General features: G+C 48.0%; 2 protein-coding genes across 5 annotated transcripts in view; one reads left to right on the plus strand and one right to left on the minus strand.

The window, feature by feature from the left end:
• DNAJC17 (DnaJ heat shock protein family (Hsp40) member C17) overlaps positions 1-20,881 on the plus strand; it is a 36,209-nt gene that overhangs the window by 14,347 nt on the left and 981 nt on the right. Inside the window, exons 2-11 of one of the 4 annotated variants that reach the window (XM_061180499.1) lie at positions 11,112-11,181; positions 11,480-11,538; positions 11,766-11,853; positions 13,594-13,685; positions 13,926-14,022; positions 14,623-14,738; positions 15,114-15,191; positions 15,724-15,804; positions 16,300-16,410; positions 18,316-19,001. In XM_061180499.1, coding sequence (XP_061036482.1) covers positions 11,112-11,181; positions 11,480-11,538; positions 11,766-11,853; positions 13,594-13,685; positions 13,926-14,022; positions 14,623-14,738; positions 15,114-15,191; positions 15,724-15,804; positions 16,300-16,410; positions 18,316-18,630 — 1,107 coding nt within the window. In that variant the 3' untranslated portion in view covers positions 18,631-19,001. Of the gene's footprint in view, positions 1-11,111; positions 11,182-11,479; positions 11,539-11,765; positions 11,854-13,593; positions 13,686-13,925; positions 14,023-14,622; positions 14,739-15,113; positions 15,192-15,723; positions 15,805-16,299; positions 16,411-18,315; positions 19,002-20,881 lie in introns of those variants that run through there. The other 3 variants (XM_061180500.1, XM_061180501.1, XM_061180502.1) reach the window with 3 other exon arrangements.
• Positions 18,076-20,815, minus strand: C2H15orf62 (chromosome 2 C15orf62 homolog). Its single transcript, XM_061180503.1, has one exon. The coding sequence runs from the start codon at positions 19,291-19,293 to the stop codon at positions 18,766-18,768; it is 528 nt and encodes a 175-aa protein (XP_061036486.1). The 5' UTR covers positions 19,294-20,815; the 3' UTR covers positions 18,076-18,765.

A 20,881-nucleotide genomic window follows, 5' to 3' on the forward strand; every position in this document is an offset into this window, starting at 1 on the left:
TTCTCTTGTTGCGGAGCATGGGCTCTAGGCGCTGGGGCTTCAGTAGTTGTGGCACGTGGGCTTCAGTAGTTGTGGCTCATGGGCCCTAGAACATAGGCTCAGTAGTTGTGGCACACGAGCTTAATTGCTGTGCGGCATGTGGGATCTTCCCGGACCAGGGCTCGAACCCATGTCCCCTGCATTGGCACGCGGATTCTTAACCACTGTGCCACCAGGGAAGTCCCCTGTTTTTCAAGATATAATTGACATATAACATATTAGTTTCAGGTATACAACATAATGATTCGATATGTTTGATGTATATATTGTGAAATGATCACCACAATAAGTCTAAGTAAATTACACCCATCACTGTACATAGTTAAAATTTGTTTTTTCTTGTGATAAGAACTTTTAAGATCTACTCTCTTAGTAACTTTCAAATAAACAGTACAGTATTAACTGTAGTTGCCATGCTGTACATTACATCCCCATGGCTTATTTATTTTATAACTGGGAGTTTGTACATTTTGACATTTTGCTCCCCCCACCCTCCCCCAGCTACCTGCCTCTAGCAACCACCAATCTGTTCTCTGTATCTATGAATTGTTTCTTGTTTGTTTGTTTTTTAGATTCCACATGCAAATGAGATCATATGATATTTGTCTTTCTCTGTCTGACTCATTTCACTCAGCATAATGCCCTCAATGTCCATCCATATTGTCACTAATGGAAAGATTTCCTTTTTTATGGCTGAATGAGTATATCTATCTATCTGTGTGTATATGTGTGTGTGTATGTATATGTATAATCTCACATCTTCTTTAACCATTCATCCATCAGTAGACACTTAGGTTGTTTCCATGTCTTGGCTACTGTAAATAATGCTGCATTGAACATGGGGGTGCATTATATTTTCAAGTTAGTATTTTCATTTCTTTTGGATAAATACCCAGAAGTGGAATTGCTGGATCATTTGGTAGTTCTATTTTTTATTTTTAAATATTTATTTATTTATTTAGGCCATGCCGTGCGGCTTGTGGGATCTTAGTTCCGTGACCAGGGATCCATCCAGGCCGTTGGCAGTGAGGGTGCAGAGTTCTAACCACTGGACTGTCAGGGAATTCCCAGTAGTTCTATTTTTAATTTTTTGAGGAACCTCTATACAGTTTTTCATAGTGGCTGCACTGATAGTGTACGTGAGTTCCCTGTTTCCACATCCTCACCAACACTTATTCTTGTCTTTTTGATAATAGCTATTCTAACAGGTGTAAGGTAGTATCTTGTTGTGGTTTTGATTTGCATTTGCCTGATGGATAGTGATGTTGAGCACCTTTTCATGTACCTGTTGGCCATCTGTATATCTTCTTTGGAAAAATGTCTATTCAGATCCTCTGCCCATTTATTAATCAGATTGGGTTTTTTGTTGTTTGTTTGTTTGTAGGTTGTTTTTTGTTTTGGGGTTTTTTTGTTTGTTTGTTTGCTATTGAATTGTATGAGTTCTTTATATATTTTGGATATTAACCCCTTATCAGATATATGATTTGAAAATATTTTCTCCCATTCCATAGTTTGCCTTTTCATTTTGTTGATGGTTTCCTTTGCTGTGCAGAAGCTTTTTAGTTTGATGTAGTCCCACTTGTTTATTTTTTGCTTTTGTTGCTTTTGCTTTTGCTCTCAAATCCAAAAAAAAATCATTGCCAGGACCAACGTTAAGGAGCTTACTCCCTATGTTTTCTTTTTGGAGTTTTATAATTTCAGGTCTTACATTCAAGTCTTTAATCCATTTTGAGTTAATTTTTGTGTATGGTGTAAGATAGCGATCCAGTTTCATTCTTTTGCATGTGGCAAAATGCAAAATGGGGAATGCAGTTTCCCCAACACCATTTTTTATTTTTTAAAATTTTATTGGGGAAAATTTTTTTATTGGAGTATAGCTGATTTACAATGTTGTGTTAGTTTCAGGTGTACAGCAAAGTGATTCAGTTATACATATACATATATTCATTCTTTTTCAGATTCTTCACCCATATAGGTTATTACAGAATATTGAGTAGAGTTCCCTGTGCTGTACAGTAGGTCCTTGTTGGTTATCTATTTTATATACAGCAGTGTGTGTATGTTAATCCCAAGCTCCTAATTTATCCCTCCCCTCCCCGCAACACCATTTATTGAAGAGACTGTTCTTTTCCCATTGCATATTCTTGGCTTCTTTGTCCTTTCCCCATTACATAGTCTTGGCTCCTTTGTTGTAAATTAATTGACCGTATATGTGTGGGTTTATTTCTGGGCTATTCTGTTCCATTGATCAAGGTGTCTGTTTCTATGCCAATACCATACAGTTTTGATTACTGTAACTTTGTAAATAGTTTGAAATCAGGACATGTGATGCCTCTAGCTTTGTTCTTCTTTCTCAAGATTGCTTTGCCTATTTGGGGTCTTTTGTGGGTCCATACAAAGTTTAGGATTTTTTTTTCCCTGTGAAAATGCCATTGGAATTTTGATAGGGATTGCATTGAATCCATAGATTGCTTTGGGTAGTAAAGACATTTAAACAATATTAATTCTTCCACACCATGAGCATGGAATATCTTTCCTCTTATTTGGTCTTCTTCAACTTCTTTAATCATTGTCTTTTTGTTTTCAGTGTACAGATCTTTCACCTCCTTGGCTAAATTTATTTTTAGATATTTTATTCTTTTTGATGAAATTGTAAATGGGATTGTTTTCTTAATTTCTCTTTCTGATCATCCATTGTTAGTGCCTAGAAATGCAAGAGAATTTTGTGTATTGATTTTGTATCCTGCCACTTTACTGAATTCTTTTGTTCTAACAGGTTTTTTGGTGGACTCTTTAGGGTTTTCTATATATATAATATGTCATCTGCAAATAGTGACAGTTTTACTTCTTCCTTTTTGATTTGGATGCTTTTTATTTCTTTTCCTTGCCTAATTGCTCTGGTTAGGACTTCCAATACTATGGTGAATAAAAGAGGGTAGAGTAGGCATCCTTGTCTTGTTTCTGATTCTTAGAGGAAAAGCTTTCAGCTTTTCACCATGGAGTATGATATTAGCTGTGGACTTGTCATATATGGCCTTTATTAAGTTGAAGTATATTCCCTCTATACCCACTTTGTTGAGAGTTTTTATCATAAATGGATGTTGAATTTTGTTAAATGCCTTTTCTGCATCTCTTGAGATGATCATAAGATGTTTATCTTTCATTTTGTTAATATAGTGTATCACATTAATTGATTTGTGGATGTTGAACTATCCTTGCATCCCTAGAATAAATCCCACTTGATCATTGTGTATGATCCTTTAATGTACATATTATTGTTTAATTCTGTTTGCTAATATTTTGTTGTCAATTTTTGCATCAGTGTTCATCAGGGGTGTTGGCCTATAATTTTCTTTTCTTGTGGCATCCTTGTCTGGTTTTGGTATCAGGGCAATAATGCTGGCCTTGCAAAGGTAGTTTGGAAATGTGTCCTCCTCTTCTATTCTTTGCAAGAGTGAGAAGGATTAGTATTAATTCTTCTTTATTTTTTTTTTAAACTTTTAAAAATTTATTTAAACAAAATTTTTTTTAATTTTAATTTTTTAATTTTTGGCTGTGTTCGGTCTTCGTTGCTGTGCGTGGGCTTTCTCTAGTTGCGGCGAGCGGGGGCTACTCTTCGTTGTGGTGCATGGGCTTCTCATTGCAGTGGCTTCTCTTGTTGCAGAGCACGGGCTCTAGGCACATGGGCTTCAGTAGTTGTGGCATGCGGGCTCAGTAGTTTTGGCTCACGGGCTCAAGAGCGCAGGCTCAGTAGTTGTGGCGCATGGGCTTAGTTGCTCCGCGGCATGTGGGATCTTCCCGGACCAGGGCTTGAACCTGTGTCCCCTGCATTGGCAGGTGGATTCTTAACCACTACGCCACCAGGGAAGCCCCTATTCTGTTGCTTTTGGGTGGAGTGTTATATATATGTCTGTTAAGTCCATCTGAACTAATGTGTCATTTAAGGCCGATGTTTCCTTATTGATATGCTGTCTGGATGATCTATCCATTGATAAAAGAGGGGTATTAAAATCCTCTACTATCATTGTATTGCTGTCTATGTCTCCCTTTAGGTCTGTTAATGTTTGCTTTATATATTTTGGTGCTACTGTGTTGCGTGCATAAATATTTACAAATGTTATATCCTCTTGATGGGTTGACTCCTTTATCATTATGTAATGACCTTCTTTGTCTCTTATTACAGCCTTTGTCTTAAAGCCTATTTTGTCTGATATAAGTATAGCTGCCCCAGCTTTTTTTGGTTTTCATTTGCATGAAATATCTTTTTCCATCCCTTCACTTTCAGTCTGTGTGTGTCCTTACATCTGAAGTGAGTCTCTTGTAGGCAGCATATAGATGGGTCTTGGGGTTTGTTTGTTTGTTTTTGGCTGCATCGGGTCTTAGTTGTGGCACACAGGATCTTCACTGAGGCATGTGGGATCTTTCGTTGCAGCGTGCAGCCTTTTTGTTGTGGTGCGTGGGCTTCTCTGTAGTTGTGGCGTGTGGATTTTCTCTTCTCTAGTTGTGGCATGCAGGCTCCAGGGCACGTGGGCTCTGTAGTTGTGGCATGCGGGTTCCAGAGAGCGTGGGCTCAGTAGCTTGTGGCACGCAGGCTCTAGTTGAGGCGCGTAAGCTCAGTAGTTGTGGCACTCGGGCTTAGTTGTCCTGCAGCATGTGAGATCTTAGTTCCCTGACCAAGAATCGAACCTGCGTCTCCTGCATTGTAAGGCAGATTCTTTACCACTGGACCACCAGGGAAGTCCCAGGGCTTTCTCTAGTTGCGGCGAGCGGGGGCTACTCTTCATTGTGGTGCATGGGCTTCTCATTGAGGTGGCTTCTCGTTGCAGAGCACAGACTCTAGGCATGTGGGCTTCAGTAGTTGTGGCACGCGGGCTCAGTAGTTGTGGCACATAGGCTTAGTTGCTCTGCAGCATGTGGAATCTTCCTGGACCTGGGATTGAACTTGTGTCCCCTGCATTGGCAGGCAGATTCTTAACCACTGCGCCACCAGGGAAGTCCCTCATGTTTTTCTTTTTAATTAATTTTTATTGGAGTATAGTTGCTTTACAATGTTGTGTTAGTTTCTTGCTGTACGGCAAAGTGAATCAGTCATACATATACATATATCCACTCTTTTTTAGATTTCCTTCCCATTTAGGTCACCACAGAGCATTGAGTAGAATTCCTTGTGCTATACAATAGGTTCTCGTAAGTTATCTGTTTTATACATAGTAGTGTATATATGTCAGTCTCAATCTCCCAATTCATCCCACCCTTCCTTTCCCCACTTGGTAACCATAAATTTATTCCCTACATCTGTGACTCTATTTCTGCTTTGCAAATAAATTTATCTCTACCACTTTTCTAGATTCCACATACAAGTGATATTATATGATATTTGTTTTTCTCTTTCTGACTTACTTCACTCTATATGACAATCTCTAGGTCCATCCACATCTCTGCAAATGGCACTATTTCATTCCTTTTATGGCTGAGTAATATTCCATTGTATATATGTACCACATCTTCTTTAGCCGTTCCTCTGTCGATGCACATTTAGGTTGCTTCTGTGTCCTGGCTATTGTAAATAGTGCTGCAATGAACATCGGGGTGCATGCATCCTTTCGAATTATGGTTTTCTCTGGATATATGCCTAGGAGTGGGATTGCTGGGTCATATGGTAGCTCTATTTTTAGTTTTTTAAGGAACCTCCGTATTGTTCTCCATAGTGGTTGTACCAATTTACATTCCCACAACAGTGTAGGAGGGTTCCCTTTTCTCCACACCCTCTCCAGCATTTATTGTTTGTAGGTTTTTTTATGATGGCCATTTTGACCTATGTGAGGTGATACCTCATTGTAGTTTTGATTTGCATTTCTCTAGTAACTAGTGATGCTGAGCATTTTTTCATGTGTTTGTTGGCTATCTGTATGTCTTCTTTGGAGAAATGTCTATTTAGGTCTTCTGCCCGTTTTTTGATTGGGTCATTTGTTTTTTTGATATTGAGCTGCATGAGCTGTTTGTATATTTTGGAAATTAATCCCTTGTCAGTTGCTTTGTTTGCAAATATTTTCTCCCATTCTGAGGGTTTTCTATTCATTTTGTTTATTGTTTCCTTTGCTGTGCACATTTTTCATGTTATTAACCATTTATTTTCTATGAATTGTTTCTTCATGTTCTTTCTGTTTTCTTGTAGTTTGTCTTTTTCTTGCTTGTCTTTTTCTGCATGATTTCTTTGCATAGTGAAGACTGTGTTGTGTGTCATATTTCATGCAGATACTTCTCTCTGTTATCATTTCCCTCATCTTTTAATTTTGTCTATGATTTTTTACTTAGAGAAATTAAAATTTTTTCATTTGTAAATCCATTAATTTTGTGTAAGTATGCATGTGTGTGTGCATGCATGTGTGATTCCTTCCCTTGTTTTAGTGCTTAGGAATTTCTTCCCCATCCTAAAAGCAGATTAAAAGTCCCATCATGGGGCTTCCCTGGTGGCGCAGTGGTTGAGAATCTGCCTGCCAATGCAGGGGACACGGGTTCGAGCCCTGGTCTGGGAGGATCCCACGTGCCGCGGAGCAGCTAGGCCCATGAGCCACAACTACTGAGCCTGCGCGTCTGGAGCCTGTGCTCCACAACAAGAGAGGCCGCGATAGTGAGAGGCCTGCGCACTGCGATGAAGAGTTGCCCCCGCTTGCCACAACTACAGAAAGCCCTCGCACAGAAACGAAGACCCAACACAGCCAAAAATAAATAAATAAATAAATTAATTAAATTAAATAAGGTACTGCTTACTTAAAAAAAGAAAAAAAAAGTCCCATCATTTTCTTTCTTTACCATCATTTTCTTTCTTTAGGTTCTTTTAGTTTCTTTTTTTGTATTTAGTTTTTTTATCTATCTGGAATTATTTTGGTATATGGTTTGAGATGAAGAGCTAAAAACTTTTTTTTTCACTCAGTGTGTTGGATTTTAGTAATACTTTTTACTATACATTGAATGTTTACATTTATTAGTATTTGTTTCTTGGCCATGCTTATATGTTCCATTAATCTTGCCTTTGTGCTTTATGATAAACTTTGATTAGCTCACAGAGAACTTTGAGGTTCAAGTTCTTTGGGCTTGGAGACCCCAAATGCCTCCTCAGTCATTCATCCTGGTTCATTACTTTTGAACTCAGAAGGCTCTCCACATCTGGCCCTGCTCATATGCACTGTGGGGCTTTCTCTTCTAATTGTTCTACTCTTTGTTTTATGAATCACACATACCTTATGAATCACGTTAACTTTCTTGTACTTTCAGTATCATACCTGAGTTAACTTTAATCTTTTTCTCCTCTTCTCGGCCCAGGTTGCATTTCTTTGCCTACATGTATGCTCTCATTCCCTAGCATTTCTTCACCCCAAGTTTGTGCGTTAAAACTTGTTTGTATGAATTTATTCTTTTCCTGGTTTTCTTCTATTACTTTTCTTTGGTTGAATTTTTTTTTTTAATTAACCAAAATATTCTTTGACAAAAACATTATTTTTATTCCCATGTTTTATTGCAACCACGTCTCTCCTTTTTCATGTCTTTTTCTGTTCTCAGTACTTATTCCTCAGTAAAGGAAAACATTTCTTCTCTAAGCTTGTCTGGGGCTTGAAGAAAAGTTGGGCTCTTCCACATCCTCTGTCTTGAATGCCCTTTCTGGCTCTGCTTGGAGAACTGTTACTCACCTTTCAGATCCAGCTCAGATACTGCCTCCTCTGTGAGGCCCTCAGGGCTAAAATTAGCCACTCTTTTCTCTTTGTTTCCATTCTTAGGGCCCTCTCTTACAGGCATCTTACAACCTCAGTGTAATTCATTGTTTTCACAGCCATCTTCCTTGCTAAGCAGTGTCCTTTCTCTTCAGTCTCAGGGAAATTCCTGATTTTCCTCTGTATCCCCAGCTCCAGCTCAGCCCCTCCATATCCTAGCTGCTCCATGAGTGGACCTGGGAGGTGGGGTAGATTCGGTGCTGTACTGAAGGGCTCTCGGAGAGCTCCCCTCCTACCCTTAGACATTCCTCTCTAAAAATGAATACCAGCCTGACCTTGACCTTCTGGCCTCACCTCTCCCCCTACTCATGAGACTGGTAAATTTTTCCAGTAGGATCTTGAAACACAGAATGTTCAACCCCTTACACCTTTAAAGGGTGATTTGGAAATGGAGGCCCAGTAAGGCCTTGAGGGAATAGGGGTCCAGGATACATCAAGTTGATTGGGGCAGTTGTGTTTGGTTGTAGATGTTGGGAGTGTGGGAGGCTGGAGGGGTGGGGGTAAGATGGGGGTCCACCCAGACAGGGAGTGAGATGACCTAGGTCCAGTTGTACTATAGCTTCAAATAAAGTCTGATGAGACTGTTAAAGACATTATGTCAAAGGAACACATTCTGGAAAGAGAATTGATAAGGAAGCAAATTAATATATGTAGATTATTTCCCATTATTATATACTTAGTTTTTTTGTTTGAAGTTTTGTTTTCCTGTTTAAGTGAAAAAAACCCCACCAATCTTCTGATATAGAACATCTAAAATGAATTATAAAACACGAAACAATATTTAATATCATTCGTTTAGAATAAAAATCTGTATTCTTTAAAAAAAGAAGAGAAAATGAAGAATGTACTACTACCCAGCACCCCCATGCTTCTTTTATTTTTCTTTCGTACTATTCCTTCTTAGCTCCTCTCTCCCTTTTACTCTCCCTCTTAGATTTACAAAAAAGAACATGTAACTCTTTAAAAGAGCCCCATGATATAAAAGAAACCATCTTCCACAAAATCCTCCAATATCAGTAGTGCATGCCTGCTAATCCTGGTCCTGAGGAAGCTCATTCCGAGGGCAGTGTTACAAATTGAGGCAATAGACACCCTCTTCTCCCTTCCTCTTCCTCTCAACCAGTTCAGAGAAAGGGCCTGGGATCAGAGAGAGAAAGGTGGGGGTGGAGAGGCAGAAACAAGACCCCAAAGACCCCAAAACAAGACCCCAGATCATTTGTTGGAATGATCAAGGGGGAAGGTTTAGAAGGACACCCACCATCCAGTTAACACAGGAACCTTGGAGAGAGGGCTGGGGAAATGGGGGAAGAACATTAGCTTTTTAGCTCTCTCTTTATATATTTTTTGTATTGTTTTACTTTTTGAAAAAACAAATAAAGGACCCTTAAATATAAAGAATATATAATAAAGGCTTGGTTTAAAATAAAAAGAAATAAGGCCCTGGGCAATAATGGAGAAAGGAAAAGAAAGAGTAAAAGGGAGAAAAGATGAATGATAAGGTGCCTAAAGAGTAAAGATGACATTCCAAGTGTGAGACTATATATAAAACTATCACCTCCCCTTCCCTTATTATTTCTTAATAGTGAAAAAAGCTAGATTTTGTTATTGTTGTCATTTCTTTTTAATGGTGAAGACCTAAGTTGGGTTGGGAGGTGAACGTAGGTGGGCAGTTGGGAAGGTTGGGGAGCAGGGAAGCACATCTACACCCTCTCTGCTGAAAGCCTGTCCTGGGAGTGGTTCCTGCTTCCTCAGGCTCAGCCAGGAGAGCTAGATGGGCTTGGTTGCCCTGGCAGGTGAAGGTGTGGTTCTAGCCGTGGCCCAGCAGGTGGCAGCACACCCCAGAGGTCCTGGGCTAGGTGGCTCCTGGCCCTCCTTAGCTCTGGAGGTGGGAGTGGAGTTAGGCACCTGCCCGCAGGCCCTCCCCTGGGGGTGCTGGCTGCTTGCCTCCGAAGCCCCTTATTTAGCACACTTTGGATAGAAGTGTTTATTGGTTCCCTCTGGGAAGCCAGGGAAGCCAGTTTTCTTAGCTACTGGTAGAGGTTCTGGTCTAGAGGCTCCTCCTCCCAGGAGGTTTGAGCAGTAGGTAAGGTGTACAGGCAGAACTGAGAGCAAGGCCTCAGGAAGCAGAGGGTAGCTTCTGGGATTTTGTGCTCTGCCTTCCCTTATGTGTGGGGAATATATAAAAGAGAATCTTCGTGGCTATGTTTGCTTATTTTTACTAATATAAGAAATAAAACATGTTCTTTTTAATACAGAGAGGTGCAAAGATAAAAACTAAAAAAGGACCATAGCCTCGCCACCAAGATAACCCCTGTTATCAATAAAAAAGATAATAAAGTAAGACTTACTTAAGGTTTGAAAATTTGAAATACAGAAAAGTATAAAATGAGAAGCAAATGTTTCCTTCCCCTCCACTTTCAGCTTCTTTCCAAAGGAAACCACAAGTTTCATATGATTGCTTTGAGGAAAGAAAAGAAGAGAAAACAAGGGCTGTGCACATGCCTGAGTGTCTCTAACTATTTACATTTCTTTTACTTTCTTGTTTATTTTCAACCCCAAAATGATCATTGTATATACTAAGCCTTGTTTTTTTCATGCACCATACCTTGAAGATATTTCTTTCTTTTTTTTAAGTTGAGGTATAATTGGCACATTTTGTACAACATGCTGATTTGCTATTCGTTACCATACATTGTTATGATTTTTTTTTCTTGTGATGAGGACTTGAAGATCTTTCTAGACAACACATACAGACTTCTGTCTATGGTAATTTTTTAAATGGGTCTCTCCGTTGTTGGAGATTTTGGTTGGCTCCACTTTGGGGTAATATAAACTATGGTTTAGTGGACATCCTTGCATATTTATTTTGGCATGCTTCTACAAGTCCAATTCCAGAGTAAGTCAAAGGGAAAGTACATTTTAAATTTTGATGGCTAAATTTCCCTCCAGAAAGGTTGCCCTGGTTTACATTACATTACACCATGAGTGTGTGAGAGTGCCTGTTTCTGGGTGGCTATAGGGACATCTGCCCCCTGCCAGGAGCCCTCTGACATCCACAGTGGTAAGACTGGGTGCTCAGCAGGAAGCAGGCCTGGGCCCTCTACTGCAGGGCAGTGGTCAGCTCCCTCCACGGCCTTTGCCTCCACTGCAGGTCTCCTCTGTGGTTGTGAGGTGACTGTTTCAGTGTGGCAGCCTTTCTTTTAGCAATGGAGAGCACTCCCTGGATTTCCCTTATCACTTTAACAATGTTTTCCTTTCTGTCCTGGGGTGAGAGAGTAAATAACCAAATCTTGACTCTTCCAGATGAAGAAGGCATATAGGCAGAAGGCCCTCTCCTGCCACCCAGACAAAAATCCGGATAATCCCAAAGCAGGTGAGCCTCTCCTAGGCATGGGGAGAAGGAGGCCAACCCACCTGGGTGTGGTGTGAGTGCTGTGGGAGGCCAACGCACACAGCCTGGCTTTGGGCGCTGGGCCCCAAGGCTGCACTTCGCATGTTAGGAGCATCTGGTCAATTGCTGATGCGCTCACCCTTCCTTCCTAGTCCATCATCTGCTGATGTCTGCTTTTCTAGCAGCCTGTGGCTTCTTTGCGGTGCTCTTTCGAGGGAGCACACCATCATCAAGTCTAACTTTACTTTTCTCCTCTCTCTTTTTTGATCCCTATGTTTAGCTGAACTCTTCCATCAGCTTTCTCAGGCCTTGGAGGTACTGACCGATGCTGCCGCCAGGGTAAGCTCATCCTTCTCTATCTAAATTGTACTCCACATTTATAGACCACTGTCTGCTTCATCCTCTATACTTGGCCATGCGTCACGGTCCTTGCTGTCCTAGCCTGAAGACCCTGTTACCAGACTGCCTCCTGATGGCTCTAGGGCTAGCGGCAGGGCTGGGGAGGTGGCTGGGCTCTGTGTGTGTTCCCTGGCTGACTGCTCCTCCGTGTTCCTTTCTTCTGCCAGGCTGCATATGACAAGGTCAGGAAAGCCAAGAAGCAGGCAGCAGAGAGGACCCAGAAACTTGATGAGAGAAGGAAGAAAGTGAAGCTTGGTAGGTGACATCGTGGTGCTGGTAGCCTGCAGTTTCCCTGGACCGCTTTCCTGCAGCTCCCCCACCTTTCCTCCTGCAGCTTCAGTTCCAACAACTCAGAGCTTTGCGGCCCTGGCTCTGGGCAGAACCCTGTTCTCAGGGGTGGCTCCTAAAGGACAGTCTTAGGAATAATAACAGTGACTAGGTGTGCTATTAGCTAAGCACTGTGACAGATGTTTTACTGCCTCCTTTAATTATTACAACTATCCAAGGAGCTGGGTGTTACGAAACCCATTTTTTATAGACAAAAGAGGCTAAGGCACCAAAAGGATAAGAACTTGCTGGAGCCAGGATTTGAACCCACACAGCATGAGTACAATCAGCGTCCTTGTTGGCCATGCCGTCCTGGATCTTTTTCATTCGTCCCAGCTCTGCACAGAGCTTTCACTCTGTGAAATCCTCTCAGAAGGATCCAAAGAGATCCAGGCATTCGTCTTTTAAAAAACTGCTTTATTGACATATATTTCGTATATCATATCGTCCACCCATTTCAAGTGAACAGTTCAGTGATTTTTAGTAAATTTACCAAATGGTGCAACTATGACTCTAAATCAATTTTAGAACATTTTCATCACCCCCATAAGATTGGTCCAAGCATTCTTTACTCGATTTTTCTCCCCTTCCTCTTGCCTGCTTCACATCCATATATTTATTATGTACATATACCATCCCAGTACATCCATCAAAAACAAACAAACCTGAAGAGTTTATGTAAGTAAAGTGAACAGAAAACAAAGCGGTGAGTCCCAGACCTGAAAGAAGCATTTGTCACAGCAGCTGGCCTGGGACAGGGCCACAAGCAGGTTTCTCTTGGAAGGTGGGAAGGCTCCAGGACCTGGGGTGATGTCCTTGCATGGAGGCTGCCGTTCCTGTAGGAGCCGTTGTAGCTGGGTCCACAGTGAGGCATGGTAAATGTGAGTTGAGGGGGTAGGTAGAAGATTCCGTCGGGAGACTTCCCTGGTGGCGCAGTGGTTAAGAATCCGTCTGCCAATGCAGGGGACATGGGTTCAATCCCTAGTCCAGGAAGATCCTACATGCCGCGGAGCAACAAAGCCCATGCGTCACAACTACTGAGCCTGTGCTCTAGAGCCCGCGTGCTGCAACTACTGAAGCCCACACGCCTAGAGCCCGTGCTCCGCAACAAGAGAAGCCACTGCAATGAGAAGCCCGCGCACTGCAACGAAGAGTAGCCCCCGCTCGCCACAACTAGAGAAAGCCTGCGCGCAGCAACGAAGACCCAACGCAGCCAAAAAAAAAAAAAAGAAGATTCTGTGGGAACTCGAGCTCAGTGGTGGGAAGAGCATCAAAGCCATGGCAAGGTCGCAGGTCAGGCTGTGGTGCCAAACCACAGGAACAGAGGCCAGGAGCTCCACCCACTGGCAGCCCTGTCCCGTGGCCCTGGGCTGCTGACATAAGCACCCACCCACACCTTGTTCACTGTTTGGAGAACCAGCTTGGTCAGCATGAGCTGCTTTAACTTTTCCAGACCCCGGCCACTCAGCTGGATCCTATTCTCTTCCTTGTTAGGACTTTTCTCGATGGAAATTAATTTGGGAGCACATGGGCATTGAGGGAGGGGCCAGAGTTACTGTATAGGTTCATGCTGTGTGAGACTTTGGGGAAGCAGCCAGAGCCTGGTAGGCTGAGGCCATGTAGAAACTGCTTAGACCAGACATTGGGTCATTCAACCCTTGTTCGTAGACCTGGAGGCCCGGGAGCGGCAGGCCCAGGCCCACGGCAGCGACGAGGAGGAGAAGGAGGAGAGCCGGAGCACCGGGACACTAGAGCAAGAGGTGAGCGTCCAGGCACTGCGGCCATGTGCAGGGGGAGGAGGCTGGTGGGGCAAAGGGGTTGCCGTGACTGGAGAGGGCATGCCATTTCCACTTTCTTCTGTGGGATCTGGGTAATCTGTCCCACCTGCAGGTTGCTGAGCCTAGCTTGCAGGTGGAATGTCCCAGGGACCTCTGCAAGGTGAGCCAACCTGGAATTGGATCTGCACAGAACTGTCACCCTCCCCAACTCCCACTCTGCAGATCAGACGCCTGCGAGAAGAGGGTTCCCGGCAGCTGGAGGAGCAGCAGAGGGTGATCCAGGAGCAGATACGCCAGGAACGGGAACAGAGGTTGAGAGGTGAGAGTCCGTCCCCCAAACCTGCCTCCCCCTCTGAGGCAGCTCTTGATGCCCAGAGTGGCCACACTGGCTGCTCAGGGAAGTTCTGGAACCTTCCACCTGCTGGAACCCCCTGGGCACCCCACTTGGACACATGCCACCTGTCTCTTCTTACCAGTTCTCTGAGGCCTATTGGCTTTTCACTCTGCCTGAGATCTCCTGGCCCCATTTATCTTAGTCCCAAGCAGAGCTGGCTCTGTTTTGGAGCAGATCACCAGGGCGGGGCAGGGAAGGCTCTGGGGTACTCTGTTTCAGTAGAATTGTGTGGTCTGTACCTCTACCTTCTGCCCCCCGTAGGTGTTCATAGCCCTTCGTTGGCAGACTGCTGACCATGGCCTTCCGCAGGCAGCTGGGCAGCTGTCCCAAGGTGACAGCTCCTCAGGGTTGGGGTGGGATTGCCTCTACTTGCCCTACCAGGCTCCACAGCAGGGCGGGGCAAATACTGCCCTTGGTCAGGAGTGATCTTTTCTAGGTCCTTTGGCCCTGGCCTGTGTCTCCATTGGGAGAGAGAACCTCTGACTCCATCATATTCTACCTTGCTAATTTTCCTAAATTTTCTAGGAATGGCAGAAAATCCTGAAAGCAAAGGAACCCCCAAGCTAAAGGTGAGCCCTGCGGATCTACAGGCCACCTCACACCATCTCCTCTCAGCAGAACAGATGATTCCATGGGCACAGGTGCTTCTGGCGGGGATGCTGGATCTCTGGGAGCCACACCACTACCCACATCCCATCCTTCCATCTTCCCACTGCCTGGGCATCAGGATGGCCTCTCAGAGCTGGCCATGAAAGGCTGCTCTTAGCCCTGAAGGCTGCAGGGCAGCCCTCCCTGAGGCCCTCGAAGGAGAGCATATTATAGGGCTAGAAGCGTAGCTGTGGGTGAGCAGGCCACCTGCTTGTCTGTTTTCAAGGGGAATGCATTTTGGGGGGTGCTCCCTAGATTACCAGTGCTTTGAAGGGGGGCTGTCTGCTCAGACTGTAAAGCTCAGGTGCAGGGTCTGGTTCTGCTGAGAAGTCAGTGTTTAGTGGTGACGCCCACTGCTGTCTTTTCAGCTCAAGTGGAAGAGCAAGAAGGAGGCCAAGTCACAAGGCGGCTATTCCAGAGATGTCCTCCTGCGGCTTTTTCAAAAGGTCTGCCCTGCTGACTTCCCCCTAACCCATCATCTCAGGCCCCACCTCAGCCCAAACCCCAGGAGCTCCAGGCCTAACCTTCCTTCCCATCTCTACCTGCCTTTTTTTCTGTGTCATAGACCTTCTCCCCAGGCCACGGCCCCCCAGTCACTCATGTTGCCGTGTGCCCCCTCCCTTGCCGTCCTTAGAAGCAAAGGGCTTGGCTGCGTGTGTGGGGCGAGAGGAGGCTGTTGTCTGGCACCAAAGCCACATCCTCTTCACCTCCTTCAGTTGCTGAGGCAGCTGTGCGTCTCTGCTGGTCTAAATTCCCACGTCTGCCGAGCTCTCCTTTGCTGTCCTCTGCATTCCCGAGGGGCGGGGGAACCTTTCTTTCCCATCTCTGATCCCGCCTTTCTGGGAACCTAGCAATGAGAGGTTATACCCCGGCTAAAAATGGCCTGGTGGCCTCTGGGTGGCCCAGGCTTGTCTCTGGTGTGAGCTGGGCCATCCTGAAGGCTGAGCCATGCTTACCGGGACCCCCTTATCCTCACAGTACGGAGAGGTGCTCAACCTGGTACTGTCCAGTAAGAAGGCAGGCACCGCCGTGGTGGAGTTTGCAACCATCAAGGCTGCGGTGAGTGCTCTGTGGGGCTTTGGGGGCCGCCGACAGCCCTGCCATTCCAGGGGAGGAATCCAGTTCTGTGGGCCCTCTGAGCTTAGGTGTCCACACTCCCGGGGGATCTCCGGGCCAGCTCAGAGCCAGGATTCCCCAGAGCCCCTCCAGCTCCCAGGAGTAGAGGCACAGCGAGTGAAGGGATGGACAGGAGAATATTCCGGGGATGGCTTCATTTCCTGCTGCCTGGCTCCGCACCCTCCACCTTCCCCTGGAAGCCAGCACGCCTCCAGGTTGCAGCCCTCGCACTGCCTTCTCCCCTTCCCCCACTCCCCAGTCAGAAAGCTCACCTGACGCACAGGGAAGGTCAGAGCTTCAGCACACCATTGTGTGAAGTTTGCTGTGCTTTGCTTGGAGGATGAGAGCGCTGGTTCTGGTTCTTTCTGTGGGGGTAGAGAGAGCCTCTCTGCAGCCGACTGGAGTGATGGGACCAGGACCGGATGCTGTATTTGACAGGAGCTGGCTGTCCAGAATGAAGTGGGCCTAGTCGATAACCCTCTGAAGATTTCCTGGTTGGAGGGACGGCCCCAGAGCACAATGGGCCCTAACCACCCAGGACTGTCCCAGGTAAGGAGCCAGGCCTCACGCAGCCGGGCCTGCTCAGGCTTCAGGGCGCCTCTTCCTGTTTGGGCTCTTCTCAGGGCCCTTTCCTCGCAAATCCCAGTCATCAGGAATATGGAGAGATTGGCAGGTCTGCCAATCCAAGCAGGAGGACTGGGATTCCTTGCTGATCCCCCTTCCTCTCTGAGTGCCAGCGGGGCCCACCCTACACAGACCTCTTAGACCTTATTTTCCATATTCTGGTCCCCTTTGGGGTCTCTCATCATCACCCAAAGGCGTTGTCCTGGCCTGCGGGTCGCTTGGTTGCAGTGTGAAGCATTTGGCGCTGAGATGACCTGGTGCTTCAGGGAAGGGGCCGGTGATGAGGGTGGCTGCTTCCTTCCCCAGCTTCCTTCCAGGTGTGTCCACGGCTGTCCCAGATGGGGACCTACTGTCAAGAGGCAATATCTCCTCTTTAGAAATAACACTGGCTACTCTGCCGACACTGAGGTGCTGCCTGGTGCCCGACTTGTGGTAAAGCAGGCACTTGAGCTGACACACGCCCAACACCGGCTGTTAGTCCTCGCGGCTCCACGAAGGCTTATGTTCCGCTCCCCGCCCCACACGTATACACACACACAGCCCTGGTCACACTTGTCCCCACTTCGGTGGGACAAGAGCTCTCTCTCCCTTCTCTGAAGTGCCCAGGGGTCTGTGTGAGAGCCTCAGGCTGATGTGTTCCAGCCCCTCGGTGGGGAAGAATGCCTCTCCGCGGGTCAGCAAGGGCTCCGCTCCCATTGCCTCAGGCACCCCGCCACCACGCCCCTCACCTGGCCGTGAGGATGGGGAGCTCTCCGGAGTGTGTCCCAGGCCCTGGACAGAGGAGGCAAAGGACCTGGTCTGAGCCTGACTCGGGACCCTTCTTTAGAGACCGTTTCCCCACGGTTAAGGCCCAGCATTTCACAGCCCCAGATGACACTCCATAGGCTGTGTTACAAAGAGCTCTCTTTATCACCATCCCACGGGGGCTTTCAGTTCAGCACAGCCACACAAGAGGAGGGAAGGGGGAGGCCACAGGTTTGGGTTGTGGAGGCGCTGTGTGTCCAGGCTTCCCTTCCCCCTCTGCCACACCTGGAAAGGCCTGGGGTGTCAGAACCACATGCGGCCAACTGGGCTCTGGCTCCAAGTCTTCTGGCCAGGCCTCAGGGTGGGGTCGTAGCCCCGTCGTCAGAGGTTTTGAGCAAAGCAGAGTTCCTCAGTCCTGGTGAGGATTCTGGAGACCAGCTTGCCTCTTCATTGTAACAGCTCTGAGCTTCATGTCTGTCCCTGATCCAGTCCTCCCTCCCATATTCTCATGGGCGCAGGAAGGAGGGAAACCTGCCACTGTTTTTTGTTGCATTTCCCAAGGGCTCCCGTCACTAATAGTTCTGGGAATTCTGCACAGCCCCCTTTCGCAAGCTGTCTGTGCCTGGCATTCCCTAGAGCCTCCTTCCTTGGGCACCAGGGAGTGCTCGTGCTACGGGCAGCTGTACTGGCACTTTGAGTCTCTCATGCCCCCTTTTCTGCTAGTGATTTGTTTGATTTGTTTTCCAGAGTTACACTGTGTATCTCTACCTGCCTCACTCTTCCTACTCTGTCAGCCCCTCCCTTCCCTTGCAGGCCCCATATGCTTCCCCCTTCCCCCCACCAGGCCCCAGGCCATGGTCTCGGCCTGTGCTGCCCAGTAGAACTTTCTCCAGAGATGTTAACGTTCACTCTGCGCTGTCCAGTGTGGTAGCCGTTAGTCGTATGTGGCTGTTGAGCACCTGAAACCTGGCTAGTGTGACTGAGGGCTGAATTTTTAATTGTATTTAATTTCAGTTAAACAGCCACGTGCAGCTAGTGGCTACCATACTGTACAAGGTCACGCCTGTTTCATCCCTCTCCCCTTAGGTCTCCCACTTTCCTCTCCAGCCTGGATTGGACCACTTTTGCCCAGACCTGTCCTGTAACCTCGTTCTGTTGACGGTGGCTTCAGAGGGAGCTGGCGCAGGGCACCCATCTGTCATGCCCAGTCTGCGCGTCCTCCACTCCCGGACTCACCCCTTATGCCGCCCTCCCTCTCTGCTGGCCTCTGCCTGGTCCCTGTGGTTGCAGGCATTGCCTCCCTTTCCCAGCCTAGCTAGCTGCCTTCAGGGCTCCTGCCAGCAGGTGCCCCCCTCACATTTCCAGCTTGCCTCTGTACCTCTGTCCTCCACTCTGGGGTGACTCAGAGAACTGTTCAGGACCCAGAGGGAAGACAGGGACCTGGATTCCTATCCTTACCTTAATCCACGACTGTCCCCTCTTCTGGGTCCCCAGGCTTCTGGCTCTTTCACCCACCTCTGCCCACCCTTCCCCCATTCAGAAGCTGGGCTCACTGGGAAATTGCTCCCTCAGCATCTGTAGAACTTCCTCAAGAAGTGAAATCCCGAGGTCCACTTTGAAGGAGAAGAAGGGATCACTGAGGTCCGGAGCAGGTGTCCTCTGGAAGGGGGGCGTGTCCAAAAGGTCCTCATCGGAGTATTGGTGGAGGGCGTCCGCCAGGGAGAGCGCGGAGGGCAGGGTGGCAGAGTAGGTTGCGGTGTAGGTGGATGGGGGCTCCAGGATGTTGGGGCAGCTGGAGCTTTCTCGGTAGAGGCGTGGGGGTTTGGGCGGGGCCAGCAGGGTGGCCCGGGGCTGCTCGTCCCCCCACAGTGGCAGGCGCCGGCCATCTGGCCTCCCTCGCAGCTCCCGGACGACCTCTCGGTTGCTGTACTCCTCATGGTCCCCTCCAGCCGTGCTGGCCTGGCTGAGCACGCTGCCCTGTCGCCGGAGTCTCCGCGGCCGCCGCAGTCTCAGCCCCTTGAAGAAGGAGGCGCTGCGGAAGGAGTCTTTCTGCCAGGTCTCCATGGGGCCCCGGGGAGCCAGCAGACAAGCCTGGTACCTCAGAAGCCCGGTTCAAGGGCAGCTGGGGGCCATCTGGTCCCGCTGGAGCAGTGAACGGCGAGAATCAGGGAGGCAGCCTTCGCTGGCAGAAGCAGAGGCCTCCGGGTTTCTGCTCAGCAGGGACCTTCGGCCGCGTGTCCAGGAGAGCCGAAAAAGCTGAGAGTTCCTGGCGACGGGAGTCTCCCAGAGGGACAGGAGTGGCCTGGTTACTTGATAGGGCAGTGGAAAAACCCCAGGAGGAAGAAACAGCACTCCACTGTGTGGAGCCGGAGCGAGGGCAGCTGTGGCGCGATCCGAGGTGGCTCCTCTTGCCCAGCGCCGGGCTCCTCGCCCTCTCCCTGGGCCTGCGGGGGGCCGGCCTCTCTGCCGCTGGCTTCCAGACTGATTAGTGGCTTGGCTGTTTGTGCCAGTGTGTGGCGGAGGAGATGTGTTGTTGTCTTCGGCTGACTCAGTCAGGTGGAAGGCTGGTCTCATGCTCTGAGGTAATTGCAGCATCCGCAGGCAGGGATTGGGGCAGCGGCAACGCCCCAGGGCACTGGGGAGCGTAACATTCCTCTGGGGACCGTCTGGGGCAGCCCTGCTTTGTGTGTCACCACGCTGCCGCCTCTTCCTCCACAGCCCAACGCCCTGCGTCCTCGCGGGCAGGCCTGGCTCCCCAGCCCCCGTGGGTGTGGGGTGAGGAGCTCCGGGAGGTGGGAGCTAATTGAAAGGCAGGCGTGTGGAACAACTGCTGGGGAAGGAAGAGGCCTGTTGCTGGTGTGGGTGACTCAGCCCTGGGGCCCCGTGACAGGCCCTCATTAGCAGAGCCTGCAGGGATGGGGGGAAGGAAGGAGGCAGAGGGTGTGTTAACACGGAGCAGCCCTGTGCCTATAAAGGGCTGGCTCCTCCCAGGGCCAGGCTCGGGGCATGCCGAGGGTGACTTCAGGTTTTCTCAGCAGAGCAGCATTACCTTGGGGAGGGGAGAATTGCCCTCCCCTTGGCCTGACAGCAAGCCTGGCTGCTCCATTTCCTCAGCCTTCCTCGATTTTCCCAGAGAGCCTCAGGGCAGGAAAGGACATCTGAGAGCCAGGGTCCTGCGTTCCTGTGGGGCTGCCTGGGCCTCATTTGGGGTCCCGCCTCTGGGGAAGGCGCTGGGCCAAGCCTAGGAGGTGAGCCTGGCTGGGAGGGCAATTCTCCTAGGAGCTGCAGAGGCCTAGGAGAGAGGAGGAGGCGTGGGGCTGTCGGGAAGGGCAGGGGGATCTGGGCTGAGTAACACTTCCTGGTTCTGTACACCCCTGACTCCAAACCAGTTGGCCAGGGCCTGGCATCTTAACCCCAGCCACTCCCTTCTAATCCCCCGGGTCACTGACCACTGAACTTTTTTCCTGGCCTGTTCCACGAAGGTGCATCAGCTTGGGGTACTGCGAAAGAGGCCTCGGCAGCTCTCTACTGTGCAGCCCCCCTGGCCTGACTCCCTTCTGTGCCAACTCTGGTGGGCTTCATACTTCTTCACGCAGCTTCAGCTGCACAGAGGGAGGAAGTGATTTAAGTGCCACTGCAGACCTTATCAGGG

The sequence above is a fragment of the Eubalaena glacialis genome, chromosome 2, assembly GCF_028564815.1.
Source record: "Eubalaena glacialis isolate mEubGla1 chromosome 2, mEubGla1.1.hap2.+ XY, whole genome shotgun sequence".
NCBI classification, from domain to species: Eukaryota; Metazoa; Chordata; class Mammalia; order Artiodactyla; family Balaenidae; genus Eubalaena; species Eubalaena glacialis.

What these genes read in the sequence shown, in the direction of transcription:
- C2H15orf62 (XM_061180503.1), bottom strand. Translation starts at nt 19,293, where the DNA reads ATGGAGACCTGGCAGAAAGACTCCTTCCGCAGCGCCTCCTTCTTCAAG.